This window comes from Ostrinia furnacalis, unplaced genomic scaffold (assembly GCF_004193835.3).
Source record: "Ostrinia furnacalis isolate ACB-3 unplaced genomic scaffold, ASM419383v2 OfSCF0398, whole genome shotgun sequence".
In the NCBI taxonomy this organism is placed as follows: Eukaryota; Metazoa; Arthropoda; class Insecta; order Lepidoptera; family Crambidae; genus Ostrinia; species Ostrinia furnacalis.
The window spans coordinates 293,580-312,123 of record NW_021130637.1 but is presented as its reverse complement, the minus strand read 5'-3'; the positions used below and the strand labels follow the sequence as shown (position 1 = coordinate 312,123).

At 38.5% G+C, this 18,544-nt stretch overlaps 1 protein-coding gene across 6 annotated transcripts in view; it reads right to left on the bottom strand.

Annotated features, from left to right (window-relative positions):
• Positions 1-18,544, bottom strand: part of Ptpmeg2 (Protein tyrosine phosphatase Meg2) — a 57,670-nt gene that overhangs the window by 16,752 nt on the left and 22,374 nt on the right. For all 6 annotated transcript variants that reach the window (XM_028319109.1, XM_028319117.1, XM_028319102.1 and 3 more), the window contains exon 5: positions 1,633-1,841. In XM_028319109.1, the coding sequence (XP_028174910.1) occupies positions 1,633-1,841 (209 nt within the window). The remainder of the gene's footprint in view (positions 1-1,632; positions 1,842-18,544) is intronic.

The window sequence follows — 18,544 nt, the reverse complement described above, 5'->3', positions numbered from 1 at the left end:
TATTCATAAAACTATATGTAGTAAAATTTATATTTCTTTTGCTCTGTAGTAGTACGCAAAGAGCTGCAAGTCGTAAATATTTCTTGATGCTTTTGTACACCCCTACCAAGTTTCTGCATGAGAATTTCAGCATTGCAAATGAAAATATTTCAGCATCATTGAATTGAAGAACGTTTACTTTATGTCCAACGAAGGAACTTACTTAATCGCAAAAGTTATTTCAATCCTTCCTTGGATTTTTCTATTTCAGTGAATAAATTAGGTCAAATGAGGCTAACGTTTATTTTAGGTCATGAAGTTCTGCGTAGCTGTGATTCACCGTAGTCGATCTATAAGCCGCTTTACTGCGAATACCGGCATTATTTACACGGCTACAATAACGATTAAATGGAATGGCTGGCGCATAATGGATGACCATTACGTGCATAATAATTATGACAAAATGCCACGAAAAAGGGAAAAATTGGTCAGCTCAACAAATTTCAGTGACAGAAACACGGTCTGCAATTTAAATTACTTTCGACGAAAAAACGAACCGTATTTCGTTGCAAAGCACAACTACATCTGTTGAAACAGCCCGTATCTTTTGAGAAATTTTAAGAACGACATCGTAAAGAATTTATCTGGAGCTTTCATTTTGTTAAAAGACTCTCGGAATGAACTACCTATTTATTTACTTTAGCGTAACGTAAACAGGAGCAGCAGCAGCATAAGATCCGAGAATTCTGCCGTTTCAAACACTTTTCGCGCTGCTTCTGCGAAACCTGAGTTATTAGCGATGTATCGATCCTATGAATGTCCTGGGAATTTCATATTTATTTGACCGCTGCATGCTGCATTTTTAATTAAAAACATTCACTGGTACACTTAATTAATAAAAGACTTATAGACAGTTAATAGGTAGTTAATGTATTCAAACATTATTTGTGACAACACTGGTCTAATGTCATGTGAGTACCATCGGTCTGGTTTTAGCTACCTACCAGATATAGTACTTACTACTGGTGGTGTGATGTCTGCGACAAGTTAAACTAATATGTATCATGAAAGTCACAGGCAGCGTGGTCAATATCTTACCCCCCTCCTCCCAGATAAAGCGCGAGTACGTAAGGTGCAATCTCCATGATTGAAAAAGTTTGCAGTGTCATATTAGTACCAGCTAGCGAAAGCTAATTCAAACTATCTGCCCGCGTAGCAAGACTTGCAAGACAAGTGAAAAGTCGTGACTTATGTCAGAACCAGACCGCGTGCAGCTTGAACAGACACTTACTGTCTGCCAGGTATATGAAGACTACACGTAGCGTGAGTTCCGCTTTAGGTTAATGCGTGCAGTAGCAAAAAGAGAACGTGGTAAGACTTTGACTATCTCCCTGGTATAGCATAGTGTAGTGTAAGCCAGCACAAGTAAAGCGTGCAGTATCATGTTAGTGCCAGGCAGCGTGGTAAGTCTCCTACTTTCTTCTACTGTCTTCCAGGAACAGCATGCGGTGTGAGCTCCCAGCTCCAAGTCAAGCGAGCAGTATCATGTAAGTAATACGCAGCGTGGTTAGTCTCTACAGCTCCATCTCCCATGTATAACATAGTTTAGTGCGAGCTCCCAGCTCTTTAAAGCGTGCAGTATCATGTAAGTACCAGGCAGCGTGGTCAGGCTCCAGCTGTCCGCCCAGCTGGCGGGGCAGGCTGGCGCGCGGCACGTGCACGCCCAGCTGTGGCGCGCTCACCGTGTGCACGCGCTCGCGCAGTTTCTCCCTCACGAAGAGCCGTAAGATCCGGAACGGCGCCTTGAACCACAGCGGAGCCGTCACTATCAGCACCTTCTTCAGCTTAGCTGGGTACCCACCCTGGAACAATGACAAAAGGCTATTTAGAATATTGCTAGCACAAAATAACTATTCATATAAACACATTATCTATTCATCTACTACCGCGAACAACGCAACGCTGATTCAAAGAGTAAACTAGAAACCAGTGAACAAAACACCACAGCAACACAGCTTTTCCAAGACAATACAAGCATTATTGCGCGGGTAAATTGCTTTCCTCGTACTGTGCAAATGTGACCAAATAATAATTTTCTAGATCATAGAGCGGCCCTATTAGGAGTCACAGCCGACAGCGGCCCATTACACAGTCGTAGACATCAACACCGAGCGACGATATCCGAGGCCAGCAGCGATGGCGCAATAATGAACCACTTCGATGCCAAGTCGCGCGAAAATCCACTTTTGTTTGAAAAAGTATGTCGCGAGTAAATGGAAAAATCCGTGGACCATCTAATCTGCTTATTTCAACCAGAATTACGGTAAACGACTGCTATTTAGTTTTGCGTCATAATGAACATTTCAAAAACATCAATACAACGTTTCCTACTTTACTCCTTCTCACAAGTCAGTCAAAACAATTTTCTTGCACGAGTAACTCTAAATAGTGAGCTAGCTACGGAACGAAGTGGGGGCAAGTGTAGACGACAGCTCTCATATTTTACACATTCTGAAATGAAAATGTGAATATGCAGCAGTAGGAAATCAGTTTTACGTGGCATTTATTTTTATTATCGCTGTAAGCTACAATTCTTGACATTTCACTTGATGGAAAAGTACAGTAATTTTATTTGTATGCAATGTGAATATTTGAAAAGTAGCACGTGACAAGTGACTTTTTTCGAATGAATCTCCAGAGGAAAACGACCAAACTTGATAATAAATTCGCATTAGCGACCCAACTGAGAGTTGGCCTTATAAATATTCACGGTCGAAGTGCCCTGCAAGCACTCAAGGGTAAAATGAGTTCTTCTTTTGGACGTGAAGGGTATCAAGAAAAGCTTGGGCATGCATGGCTCTGCATCAATGTCAATGTTCACGATGTATAAAATATAAATGGTGAACCTTATTCGCTGGTAACCACACTGAAGCAAAATATAAGAGAAAAATATACCAATGCAAGTGAAAAGTTGGCGTGAAATGTGAAAAACAACTAAGTTAGACAGTTGTCAAGAACCTTGAAGACGTATACTTTGAGATAGTTTTTACTGGTTGTGCGACCTCGTATTTTCCTTGGACGTAGTGCCATCTCAATCCGCGTTATAACACGTCCGTGAAACAGAAACCTTGGGAGAAGAAATACAAAAAGTACAAGAATGTATTCATGTGATAGGGTAAGGGTGTGGGTTAAGTACTTAACCTGCCAGGTGGGGTGTAAGTGGCTATTCGCATTAGGATGGCGAAACCTTGTATATCCCACCGCCAAATAAAACTACGGCCTAAACATAAGACGAATCTCGCACCCTGTAATATTCATATGTGTAATACGTACACTTTTCCTTTCCTATTTTATCTGTACTTTATCAAATATGTTACTAAAGAAAAATACTAAAAAAATTATCATTGACTTGAACAGTCATTGAATTTTGCTTTTATTCATGCTTAAGTACCTATACAAAAATAACATGTTTCGTAGGTACTTTATTTTAGTAGGTAGGTAGGTAATTTGATCTGAAAAACCACAACGAAGTAACGAGCTCTTTTCATAACGAAATTAAAAATAAACACTGTTTAACCAGAATCAATAATGATTATGGTCTTTCAGACCAAGTGCGTAGATACAGGTAAAAACGAGCTGAACTCTAGGTACATAGAGCTTTTGAAACACAGTCACACTTGTTGAATTATGAAAGCTGTATTAGTTACTTAAGAAGTGGCAGATATAATACATTATTACGTATAGTTAGTTGTTGTAACTTACGAAGGCTATTGAGCTTTACATGTGGGGTGGCTCACTACTGTTCGTTTTTTTTTTCAAAAGTTTCAATAGACTTTGCACTATCGTTATGTGCATGTACTGTACACGTACACACGGGTATATCTCACTCGCCTTCGTCAGTTGCATGAACTATAATTTTGTAGGTCGGTACCTATTTAGGACTGTCTTCAAAAATAGGAGCGAAGTACGAAAAAATATCTCAAAACTTAACTTAATCCTCAGATCTGAATAAGAAATAATACTATTACGTTTAGCGTGCTCTTTGAACATCATGAAGTCTATTTTACTAAGATTAGATCCCTTAAGTAAGTTGGGGTGAACACAAGCTGGCTCATGAACATTAAGAAAACTAGGGGTGAGAGGTCGTTGCCCCCGGCTCCCTCTCGAGCCAACGAAATTATGAAATTGAAATTGGAAAGTGGCTTCTGGCTACACGTATTTACAGCCTATTTACAGGTAAAAAACAGTTTATTTAGAGAGATTTTAAAAGGTCTTAATTATCTTACAAATATTATTGAAAATTAAAAAGTTACTCTACATATCTGTTTTTTGGGTTTTCTAACGGTTTGACCTACTATGCATACTTTATATTAAGCTGCGCCAATTTTTTTTTATTTGCTGCACACAGTTACTTAAAATTTTTATTACTTTTAATATAACAACAAAGATAGATTGTATCCGTAAGATGGTCTTTAGGGAATAGACTTTAACTTGAAGCTCCCAAATAGCGAATGAAAAGTTTATGGGGAATCTGTCATTAATTTCTCATTAGTTAGATATGAATTCGTAGTTTTTGGTATGAAATAAAATGATAACAGGACACGCGACAAAGATGTTCATAGCAGACCAAAACATTATATTATTATGCATGCGGGCCGAAGTCGTGGGCATTAACTTAACAGTAACATCATCACAATACATGAAATAAGACGCAAGAAAAAATAAAAGTTAGATGAAAACTTTTCGCCCTCAACATTGCATTGAAAGCAGACATATCAGCTCAGGTAAGCTTATTATTAGACAAGTGCATCGTCCCGGGTCTTCCTGATTGCGTCGGCAGTCTAGACACAGTGACGTCAAACCACCGCTGGGTTCAACCCCCAGACGAGCCCTTGAGACGACCATGCATAAATCTAAATGAAAACAAACACCCCTAAATCTTTCGATGATAAGTACCAATTTTATCAAAATGTATAGTAGGTATCTACTAGCTTTTGCCCCCGGCTTCACCCGCGTGAAATTTAGTTTGTCACAGATCGTCATAAATTATAGCCTATATGTTATTCTGGGTTATAAACTGTAGTTTCATCAAAAGCCATTCAGTATTTTTTGCGTGAAAGAGTAACAAACATGCAGACATCCAAACTTTCGCATTTATAATATTTAAACTTTAGATTCATTGATAGGAGATGTTGTAATTAAAGGTGATCGAACTTATGAATACAGGCAATTTATATTAATTAAATATCATATCTAACACCATATCTCTCATGCTTATCATTGTGATTATAAGCCAGGTGCAGTCAATCATAAATGTGATTAATGATTACAACTTTTAGCAAAATATGAACGAAAAGTAAAAGCGTCTTTGAATGAAATTAAGACGCTTGACTGCATGCGAAAACAAAGGCGTCAGGATACGGTAGATCGAAAAGCATAAATTTTCCTGAGCCATCGAACTTTTCCAACAGTTTCCACTAATTAACATGCTCGTTAGTTAGCATAAAACTGACTAAGCCAATTTCCAAGGCTTTGTACGAGTAACGTGGCTGCTAAATCTCCGAAATTATCGGAGCTAACTCGCGTGGGAACTCTGGGAAGTTCAACAATGACTTGCGCGGCAGGGCAGGCAAACCGATAGATGTCCCGAAGAATATTGTCGGCATAGGATCGTTTGGGATCTTAAGCACAAAATATAACAGAAGACAAACTCCATACTAAACGCGCTCGAGCCACGCACACATAGACACCGCTCCTAGCAAGACTGTCTTGGACGAATGCGAGCGCGACGCGTTGAGTCACGCGCCGGTCAACCGCCTGTGATATTATTTTGTTTTGCGAAATTGACGAAAATGAGTAAACAGAATAAGTCGTATTATAATTGTTCGGTATTTGGTTGCTTAAACTCATCATTAAATACCGAATTTTCATTTTTTTAAATTACCAGTTGATTCGGGGAGGTAAGTAAGTTATTTATTTGAATTTCAATTGAAATTGAAAGCCAACTCAATTATTAGGAATATCGAATTGTTTTAGAGAGGTTTTATAAATTATTGGATAACTAGCTTTTGCCCGCGGCTTCACCCGCGTGAAATTCAGTTTGTCACAGATCGTCATAAATTATATTAGCCTATATGTTATTCTGGGTTATAAACAATAATACTGTAAAGTTACATCAAAATCCGTTCAGTAGTTTTTGCGTGAAAGAGCAACAAACATCCAGACATCCAAACTTTCGCATTTATAATATTAAGTAGTTGGATAATAGTGTCAACCACTCAACTAAATATTACTTCCTTCTCGTGTATTTGTTTGCAAACTATTACTATAATAACGTACTAAATATAATATAAATAATAAGTATACGTGGATATCTGTTATTGTCTTTCTTGCATAGTATTAAGAGTAACATTTTTCTATCATAACGAAATAAACGCAACACATAACAAGACAACCCTAGCGTCCCTAGCGCGACGGCCGAGCGTGCGAGCGAGACAGGTATGCAAAGCGAGGTACATACATGAGTTTACCTTCTGTTATATTTTGTGTCTTAAGTGTAATGAAATGCGTGTTGGTTATTTGCGCTACGGAAACATTGTCGCACCTTACGGAAACTTTTCCGCCCACACTGTTTTCATAGGTTCGATAAATAAGAACAATATAGGTGTTTTGGGATTGAGTACAGCTTACAAAACACCCCGTAAGATCTTCCGAGGATAAAGATATTTAAATCAGCGATTTTAATCTTATGATACAAACTTTGTACATTTAGTTAAAGGTTCTATTTCTCTGTAACTAGGGCGCTGCTGGCACCCGGGTGTGAGCTAGATAAACTTCGCCCGGAGACGACACCGCTCTCGGGCGACACCTCCCAACACTCGAGTCGACACTGTTCGTTGGAGTACAAACGTGCCGTGCCAACTGCAGCGTGTGTCGGCAACTAACTCGGTTACTATCTAAGCAGAGCCCAATTAGATGTACTCGGTTAGCGCGGATCTGGGACACGTGAGACAAGTAGTCGCAGGAACATTATACTGTAAATGGCATAATCTAGTCTAGCTAAGCTCCCAGGAGAACAGTTTGGTAGACAACTTGCTCATTAGAATGATACGCATAATGTTTTGCGAAGTTATGGCAAATGTTTTCACGAAACATATTTATATCAATACAGCAAGGCTACTCAACTCAAAAGGATTGAAAACTGTGTTGGGTAAATGCCCGAGACTAACGATAACTTAATCGTTTATGGATAGCTCCCAAATTCGAATTTCTTAGCTCCTAACCCAGTAATCATAGGGGCAAACACGAGGTCGAGAGACGGTCGGAGCTTAATTTTATCAAAGTATCCTTCCTCTCTTTATCGCGGCGCATGAAGTGGGGGAAATTTCGCCGGCACCTACTGTTGAGTGTTTCCGCAAATTCAATTCCTATTGTCTGAGACTCAAGGATGCAGTTAAAACGTCCGTCGTATATTGAATTAGAGCGATTGATTTACTCAGCGAGGTCACGAAGTGCTGAAGTCAGATTTTCAATGTCGATGCAAAGACAGAAGGTCACCATGTAGCAACACTGGGAGGAAATTTTGACGATCGATAAAAGCCTAAAGATAGATTATTATCTTACTGCTATACAATACAACCACTGGACCTGCAATTATAAATGGGTACATGACTGATGATTTAACTCTGGAATAAATAATGTTGTTCACTTCATTACACACGTTAACATTAACCATTTCAGACCCTTGTCCACTCATCTCTAAACCAACAAATCTGTATTAAAACACGACCCCTGTCGTAATCCAGTTAATAATTAAAATACTGTGAGGCAGGTGTGTGGAACAGGTTATGCAAGTGTACAGACATAGCTTTGTAGAAGGGTTGCACATTATATGCCTATTCATTCGAGCGTCACAGCAAAGCACCAAGAAATGGATGTCTTCCGTGCGAGTACCGAGAACGACTTGAGAGACATTCATGGAAACCTGCACGCTTTCATACTATACACGACGCAGATGTCTATTGACAAACGCGATCGAACCATTAAACTCAGTCTATACAAGGAGTTGGAAGGTTTATACTTTAACTGTAATATTGAGAAACTTTTTACACACATCATTTATTGACATAGATAGCAAGATATAATAGTAAAGCATGAAAGAAGTAAAAAAAGAAACGTTACATTTATATGTACATTATCCGCATTATATTGCGTGTCGCGTACATGATACGTCTTAGGCTTGAACAAAAACCAAGCCAGTATAAGCTGACTAATACAGCCTCTAAGCGCCTACACGCGCGGCTTTCCAGTCGTATCTCTTACATAGCGCCGCTCCCGCTTTGAAACTGTCAAAGGGTCAAAGGAGGCTGTCCTGTTCCATTTCAGAGGGCAAACTAACGCTCATTCACGCTGCAAATGAGAAGCCGGCGATGAGACGAGCCTTCACAAAACTTTCGTAACGATTAGCGTAGCGCTAATCGCTCTAGCTTACTTGCTAAAGTTGCTACTAAGTTTGTGTCTCTGTAACGATACTTATAATACCACCAACCACCATCACGCGAATCGCTAATCACGAATCACGCTCTGCCAATTTTAACCTTACGTAAGAATCACGAACGTGTGTGTTTATAGGTAAGACATCAAAAAAAATGTTTAAAAAGAAATATAAAGACTTGATTTTTGAATAAATGGAAAATTTTAAAGTCGCAAGACCCCTGGCGTACTACATAACTACGACAAGTAGCATACTGTCTTAAGGAACCTTCCAAGAAAACTTTCGTAACTTCAAACTTTTCTACTTTCAATTGGTCTCATTAAACAAAGTTAGGGAAGTTTGAATATATTAATTATAATGACATGACTTTCCGAATCAATAAGCTCATTTTGCTGTAACTTTCGATAACTCGACGATCTTTTTTACAATAATAAAAGCAGTGGTATGTAATATAAAACGTGTTCGAAATTTGGGAGCAAAAAGGTTTTGCAGCACGCGGGTCTCACTCGCTACTTAATTCTACGTATCTCTATAGGTACTATACGTAGAATCACCTTGTTCCCAATTAGGGGAGAGAAGGAATATTTCCACCACACTAATGTTATTGTTACTAGCTGGGAAAATATATTGGAAGTACTCGTGTGCCGTAGTATAAATATAGTGTATCCTATTTTTAAATACAAATGTGTCGGATGCTCGACGACCTTTACAGATTTATTTTAACGCGTTGTATAGGCGCTTTGCACGTGCAATAAAGCGGTGCTGAAATCTGTGTCGCTATACGAACACATTATACCTGACCTTTGCAGTCAAATGCCACCGGTATTGCTACCCCCATCCCCTTCCCCATCTGGTAACGAGAAATCGCGTTTGCAAATAAAAAACGACACTATTCTACTGAGAACCCAAGTAATACAGCTGCTTCTTATTACATTGAAAGCATTTTAATTAAGTGCTACGTCGAGATAATAGGAATCATAAATGTCACTTATTTGTTTTTCCTAATTAAGATCTTTATAGATACTTAGTGCAAAGCAAGAATAAAAACATAACTCAAATCTCGGCCAATTCCATAAACGTAAAGCTTGTTCCGTTCATAGCAGACGACAAGGTGAAATCAATCTACTTAATCAGCACCGTTCTATTTCATACTCATAGACTTATTTTATAAAAGTGACAAACTACTACTAATGGCATCTAATGGTAAGTAATCAACATCGTTTGTGAATATTAAACGTAAACGTCCTTGTTTTTCTTCGACACCTCAGTGTTAATTCGATACAAAGCGCTGTTAATGGCCGTACTCCACGACGTAATATCGTGAGCTACCATTATTGGTATCTTTCCTCAATGCAATACCATTGTGATGGCAGTAAGGAGTACAGATTCAATCGTTTTGGATAATTTATCACTTTTCATTTATGGGTAATTATTTTTGAAAGACAAAGACCAAATGCCATTAAATAAAATAGATGAGCTAAAAAGCATTGAATATTTTATGGACTGAAAAGCCACAAAGAGACCATAAAACACTGTCTATAGTATAGAAGCTAGTAGTAGAACGTGATTTATGATTTCACAGTGTTACGCCGCATGCGGCGAGGCGTATCGCTGCACTGTATAGTAGTACGAGTAGAGCAGGAGTCGCGCAGTGTCCCCAATGCATAAATAATTCTTATCGCTGGAACCAACAGACGCGTGAGCATCACGCACGCGCTGCTCGCAATAAAAACAAACACTAAAGATATATCTTCGAAAAAAAAAAAACATCAATAATAAGAATAGCAAGGATGACAAATTAGGAAATCCGTTTTCGAACATGCTGGTTTAAGGTTAACCCTGGGTCAGAAGTTAACGTTACCATGGGATTCGTGAAATGTTAACAAGGACGGTGATTTATGTCACCATTAATTTCCAAAACAGTAGTAAATAGGTCGTTACATATAATATTATTATGTAACATGTCTAATGAGTGCTGGTCATGAAATGAGTTAATGGTCGCCAATCGCCGCAAAGATGCGTGTATGCGGTTGGGTGACGTCATCGGATCGACTGGCCAAGCTCGACCAGTGAGGATGTGACACCCACGCCCACATTACGTACAAATGCGTAGCATCATGACCACGGGATAGACAAATTAACTATTCCATGGTCATGACTATACTGAAAACTCAAATTAATTAACAGTACCTACTGCTACATAACTATTTATAAAAGAAAATGTATAGTGCTTGTAAACATGGATTAATTTTCTTTTCATACAATAGAAAATGCCCTAAACATCTTAGAGCCTACTCTTAAAATTATCCTTCCTGAAATATATCATCACTGAATCGTCCAAAAATCATTTGTATTTTTTCAGCGTAATGCAGCCCAGCGGGATAGCGGTTTTGTTGTTTCATTTTACAACCACTCTCGAAAAATATATTAGGCACTAACAAAATAATCCCCTTTTATTGGCAATCGTTTACTAGATTATACGGTTTGCAATCACACTTCGTTTATTTTATTAGCGGGATCATGACAGAAAACGCTTTTTACCTTAGACAAGACGATTATATCGAAGAAAATGTGAACATTAGGCTGTTAGTGCTATTATCACCTTCACAGGCTACAGGGAATAATGGGGGAATGTGAAACTTTGAGAGTTCGTTCCCGTTCATTATCGCCAGTCCGCTGCATTTCCAAAATACTGTTTCAATACTACGTTGTTTGTGGTTCGACAAGTCAATTTTGCTTATTCATATGGAAATTACGGAACTGAATATATTCATGTCGAACAAACATAGCATAGAGTTCGGAAGTAATTGCGCTATATTTCTTGTTCATTTGAAAAACATGTTTTTGCATAACGCAATTATGAATTACATATTTACGTAATAAATTAATTTAATACCTACATAATCTTTGTGGTATTTATCCAATTTTAAAAAAAAAAAGCTTTCGACGAGTTGTCCGCAATTTATTCAAGTAGAGCTAGAGAATCCCAAAAAATGTTCAATCAAAATGATACTTCGAATTTCTGTGGCGCTAAAAAAGTCGCAAATTGCCGCGCAATACGCGCGTGTGTAAACAGGTATGGCCGGATGTCGTTTATTCATCGGTTAGAGATATCGATATCAGGCGATCTAACTAGTATTTGATACTATGTAGATATATGTAGTTAACACCCACTCATTGAGACCTTACACGCGATTCGTATGTACCGACATCGGTACACAACATTATGTATGCGACATCAGTTTGCCTGGGTGTGTCATCCCTTCAAGGACTGTTTGTAAACGACGTAATACGCGCATCTGCTAACCTTGTTTTGAGTAATAATTAATTTTATCGAGGGATTTAGGTACGGTTGAATCGCGAAAGCGTGAAAAAGGCCGAGGTGAAAATATTTAGGGAAGTCGTATTGTGCTTGTTTGTGCACCTGGTCGCCGCAAAAACGGCGTTCACTCCTACACACTATTATGAGCTGGTTATTACATCATGGCTCTATAAGAATAAGTGCGTAGTCTATAATAGTTATACAACCAATAATGGTTTAATCGAGTTAGCTACCTAACTACCTACAACATCGTTCGCTGACGAAGACCGCCTTAATTGGTATAATGACCATCATTTACTTGAAGTAATTGTAAAGCGAAACTCAAATTTTATACAAAAATCACAAAATCACGTTCCGGTTTCATAATTTCGATTATTGCAACAACACTTACATGATCAGAAGTTATGAAATTGTGTACGACTGCATTATTTTCCGAAAAGAATGACACTAAGAGTGCATTAGCCTTTAAAAGGTGATGTAAATCTTCTTTACAAAATCTCTTAGATGATTTTATAGTGGAATCTTACTGGAAAACACAAGGGACTGTCCTTTTAGTAAAATATTCAAACCAGTAAAGCCGTCATGAAAGTTGGTGGGATAAACAGGACTAACTCACGCTTCTTTAGCTAACCAGTAGCATAAACAGCGAGTATTAAAATAATCTTATTTATAAAGCCCTATAGACGGGATTAGGAATAAATGTTTTCCACAATAATATAGCACGAGTGGCTTCGGGCCCGCGCGCGACAGCGGGCAAACTCTATTGACATTCGTCGATACAGGCTATTTGAAATTCAAATGATGTCACAAATACTTATTGAGGCTCCTTCGCCAACCAAAGCATCATACGTATGCGTTGATATTTAACACGGATTCATAATAACAGTTATATAATAAAACAATGCTGGTTAATCCTGATGTTTTTAAACTCGCAAAGATAACAAGTTTGAGTTAACAAAGCCATAAGTTGAATGCGAGTCATTTGTTTTATTTGTATAATAGGTGGTAGCGATGGAGTTGGCTATGGCCCAGACAACCCCGTTGTGATGTAGGTCAGGAATGGCGTCCCCGTTTTGCGATGCCGCAGCCAGGCTCCGAGCTCCGGGCGGAGCGAGCGTGCTGAGTTCGATAGACAGCGCGCCGAGCAGCGGCCGACTAGTAGGGAATTTAGTGCAATGATTTGTATGGAGACCCCTCCACTTTGGTATAGAAGGCTCATTTTTGCAACAGTGGTTCTTTGGGTGCTCCTGAGTGGATTTCCGTCGGTAGACATCGGGAGCCCCCCCTGTGGTAGCAAGGGGGGCAAGTTTCCTTCCGCCGCGCTTCACTTTAAGGCCCATATCTTCAAAACTATGGGTATTAGGGCAAGTGTGGTATCATTTTCGGATAATTAAAGGATGGCAAATTTATTTTTAGAACAAACTTTTTGCCTTTTCATACAAAAAATTAGAAATATTGAGTAAAATTCACAAAAACCAAAAAGTATTTTTTTAAATAAACGTCGTTTACTTTTAAACCACTGGAGATAATCTAATAAAAAAAATATGACCTGAAAGCTACATTTATCAGGATTATAAAAATATAACATTGTATGGTACTTTTTTCGCAAAAAGTAGGTGAAAAAAATTTTTTCTTCAGGACATTATGAACCAAATAGTATGAATTCATGGATAAAATAAATATTTTTTTCCGATGCGCTATAAAATTCGCCCGCTGTGTCCTGAAGAAAAAATTTTTTTCACCTACTTTTTGCGAAAAAAGTACCATACAATGTTATATTTTTATAATCCTGATAAATGTAGCTTTCAGGTCATATTTTTTTTATTAGATTATCTCCAGTGGTTTAAAAGTAAACGACGTTTATTTAAAAAAATACTTTTTGGTTTTTGTGAATTTTACTCAATATTTCTAATTTTTTGTATGAAAAGGCAAAAAATTTGTTCTAGAAATGAATTTGCCATCCTTTAATTATCCGAAAATGATACCACACTTGCCCTAATACCCATAGTTTTGAAGATATGGGCCTTAAAGTGAAGCGCGGCGGAAGGAAACTTGCCCCCCCTCCCCCTGCTACCACAGGGGGGGGGCTCCCGATGTCTACCGACGGAAATCCACTCAGGAGCACCCAAAGAACCACTGTTGCAAAAATGAGCCTTCTATACCAAAGTGGAGGGGTTCTTGCACTAAATTCCCTACTAGACCGGCTATAAACCAATTTGATTCGGCTGACGTAACAGCGAATACCTCCTAGCCTCTCCGCTTGCGCATTCACTTGACATTCCGGCCATTAGTTCGGTGAATTTACGAAAATAATAAAGTCAAGCGACGTCTCCAACGCCGTTAGAGGGTTTCGTAATTTTAGGTCTTGTCGCCAAATCTAAATCACCGTGGGAATTTGGGAAATATCGGAAATCAACGTCAGTTACAATTTGCAAGGGTGGTTGATATACTCGTAACTAGTCAATAGATTATAGACATACTTTTTTTGAACGGCAAGGGGACCGTCAATAGTTTGCGAGCTCAATTTGACTCTAGCATTTATTGATTTCGTAGCTACGAAGTCTAATTTTACAACAAATTCGAGTTAGTTTTCAAAGCAAGATTGAAGTGCTTTTGTAAAGATTTCAATGAAATCAAATCATTAGTTGATGGTGTCAACTACTCAATGGAGAAATTTTTAGCTCAACGACTAAAGTTCACAACAAATTTTGAATTAAAGTTAGCGTTGACGTCATGGGGTGTTACCTGATATTTACGCGTGCATACGACACAAAGGTCGGAGGATACGAGCGGTGCATAAAAAAGGACCGGGCGCACGCGCAGCTGCCCCGCAAGCAACATCTGCCAGGTGAGCCGAGCTTATCTTTGTGATCCGAGGATCACGGCATTCACGGCTCCACCACGCAAAAAATATTGAAATTATTCCAATGGGAGAAACCATCTGTCTCAAGTTCATAAGCCTTGTAAGATATTAGTTGAGTTGGAGATTACTTTTTGCAGAACTGAAATATGTCTAAGATGTTGTTTTATTGATTGAAAAATCAATTTCATTTATTAGGCAGAGATACAAAATAATAAATAAGATATCACGAAAATGATATCACAATGGCCACATTCCACATATCACAATAATTATGCTCAGAAAGAGGTTGTTCGCTGCCAATAGCATAAGCATACGTGACGTGGTTTGACAGCGCGCGGCGGAATACGATCGAGGCGCGCACAATAGTCACAAGAGGCCGGAAGCGCACCGGTATTTGACTTCCGCAAATATTGGACCACAACTATTTGAATGCAAACATCGAAGTCCGCTTCTTTGACATAACAATTTAAGTTAAACTGTGGCGTGTTGATTTTCGTGCAGTTTACCTTCTTACTCATCGTTTAAGTTCTGAAACTAAGATGAGAGAAATTTGGCTCGCTCCTTTCCCGTTAATAAGCGACATATTGTTTAGAGGTGCTTTAATAACACGTTAGCATATCGAGTCACTGGCATGCACAAAGCACTCGTTAGTGTGATCGGAGCACAATGAGCGAAGCTTGCATAAGCGCAACGATCAATGCGCCAATCTCATTATAGTGGTCGAACGATGAAAAGCACGTCGAACGAACTGCACTCAATAAATGGGCCAATCCTATTGTTCTAGCACTTCACGCATGGTTTATTTCATGTCATACCATCGCATCGGGAAAATCCCAGCTTGCATTCCGAGTGCATTGATTAATACTATCCGATTGTGAACATAACCATTACAAACAATTTGCAAACCCACACCAGAGTAATATTTCAGCGTTACGCTAAAATTTGTAGTGAACCAGAATTGGTGTGAAAATTTGCGCAAAACTATTTGAAAGCCCAGGAGAGTTATGAATGATAATGAAAGTTGATAAATAATTCCAACTGATGGTCGATATTCTCTAGAGATTGCATTGGTACAATTTAATGCGACTTAATTAATGATATTGTCATAGAGTTAATTAACAATCCAATGTCTTAGTGGCCTCATAGGTATTCGGCTCAATTACTCAAACGCGTAATACACACGTGGCTGGCACAATCGTTAGATAGGCGGATAACAGCTACCGTTTTGTATATTATATGGCACACGTATCGTGCTTTGCATCATAATTAAGTCCGAGTCGGAAACGAGGCGCTTGCGGAGGTGACGTCACTGCCCGCGACCTTCTCCCGCCGGATATTAATCATCCCGGCAGCGCTGCCGAACCGAGCACCGAGCCTCCTCCTGCATTTCAGCTAATTGAAAACTAGATGAGCTCAGAGTTCGACCTATTTACGATGCGGCCATAAATATCTTCGGTCACTGGTCCTGGTAATTACCTCGAGATTAATTTGTCATTCGCTTACATTTACAAGTACAAATATTATGTGTACGGTCATTATGTCATGCCGATTGCCGACCTTACATTCTGTTTGTTTTCTATATGGCTATTCATAATAATCAGAGCAAATAGATAAACGCGGTAGTGAAGGGCAAATGTAGAGTTGTGGATCGAATGTCAGTTACGGCATTGCTAATGCGACACCTGAGTGCATAGCGTATTAGATGTATTAGATGGCACGTTGCAATGTTTACTAGCACCTAGGTAGCAAGGAAACAGAGCTGTGCCCGCGGTGGGCGCGCCTGTGACTCAGATCCACGTGACTTCAAGGTGAGCTGACGACCGCGCACAAAAACATCTCGCCGCTCTCGCCTAACAAGTCTCAGAAGAGGAAAATGCCACAGTAGTAAACAACGCATTCGCCAACATGAATGAGCTCTTCTGACCTTCGACATAAATTCTATTATATCGAAATTGGATTGTTCACAGATAAGAACACAGTTTAAGTTGAAAATCACTTCTATGTCGATCAACAAACCCACAGATTTATCACAGATATATTGTTGCACAATGTTTATCTGAAAAACGTTATTATTGACTGAGAAATACTGCTTTCTTAGCTCAATAATAGCAGTTATCCCGTATGTTATTTTATTAAACAAGTTTATCAGCAGAACAAGTGCATTGCACAATAATATTACTTACAACAATCATCATTTTATCAATTTACGAGTAAGATATAGTAATACCACAGTAGATATATGAGCTAAATTATCTACTGTGGTAATACGAACAACGCAATATTTATTTGGAAAACATAGGTCAATGTAGTATAATCAATGTAGGCCGTATTATTCAATGGAAATCGAAGTCTTGCGTGATAAGATATGGCGAGTTACGAGAAAAATATTATGAATGAAAAAATAACACACAGGACAATTAAATATAAAAAAAAACAAGTTATTAGTGTTATGCATATTAATGAAAGTCCCTTATCAAGCTTTTAGAGCAATCTAACGAAGCTTCCAAGAAAACGGAGGTAAGCTGATAGTTCAGTTCATTTGTATGTAGGATCAAAGGCAACCAGACGGAGCGATTAATAATGTTTCAAGGGCGATCAACATCGGAGTTGCGGCGAGTGCGACCTTGCTCTTGAGGACTGGTTGTCGCGCCCACTAAGGCCTCTCAGAGATTCCACCAGTATCTTGACCGTTTTTACATGCCTGTACAATTTCGTCGCACAAAAACGCCATTTAGGCAGAGAAGACCTTTCGTGTTTTGAGATTTAACGCAAAAATCGACGCAACATCAGCTCTAAAATGTCGATTTACACAAGTTTTAGCATCATTTATTTTATATTACGTCTCAGTTACAAATAATAACTGACATTGAATGTCAATCTACGTCTTTAGCATAATATCTTGCATTAATCAATACTGGATATTTTAACTAAACATTACCGCAATGACATTGAAATCACTACCGAATGCGGATGTAGAGACAGAAAAACAATAAACTTCCACTTTTATTCAAGAAAAGAATTTCCTGCAGTATTGGCTGGATTTCGCTCGAATACATATTTGATAGGGGTACTTTGAGAGTTGAATATCTAATTCCTTGGGATGTAATAGCGACCGGTCACGAGTAAAGATATACAGATACACTCGGTTTTTATATGAATAAGAAATAAGTTCAAATGCAATTGTTAGATTCTACATCTAAAAGTGTTAAGAAACTTACATAAACTCATCAACATTACTTCGAGAATTACGCGAAGCAATTCTAACATGGTGAATAAATCACGATAATGCAACGATACGTTTTGTTTTTCATGTGATTGCGCATCGTTGTTATTTCAGCAGATTGTATAATGTTTTATTGTTTTGCCTATACTTATGAAACTACGTTCTATCATTTCGTCGTACCTAGAACATGTTGTTTTTTCCGTTTACGAAAGTTCCTTTGTACTGATTAATTTATTAGATTTTAACGAGTAGTTGTACAATAACGCATTATACTATTGCGCAGATAGTACGTATGACGTACTGACTGTTTGTGCGACTAGTGTTGAACTAATCCGGTCATATAATTGTTTTTGCAGTAATTTATCGGTAGTTAGCAGCCTTGGTTTGTGGGAAAGCTACATATATGTACCAGCATTTGGGTATCAGGACAGGAATTGTGTATGGCGCGTTAGACAATGGCTACTGTTGCGTGTAGTTTAGTTGCGTTACTAGTTTATGTATTGCCAAATTGAAGCATGCTATTCACCAATTCGATGTGAACGATACATGCTTGCAAGGTATTCTGTGATATGGATAAAAACAACACACTTTTAATTATATTCGGATATAACTTTTCTTAATAAACTGAACGTTTTCAGAGTTTAATTTGCCAGCGAAATTCTT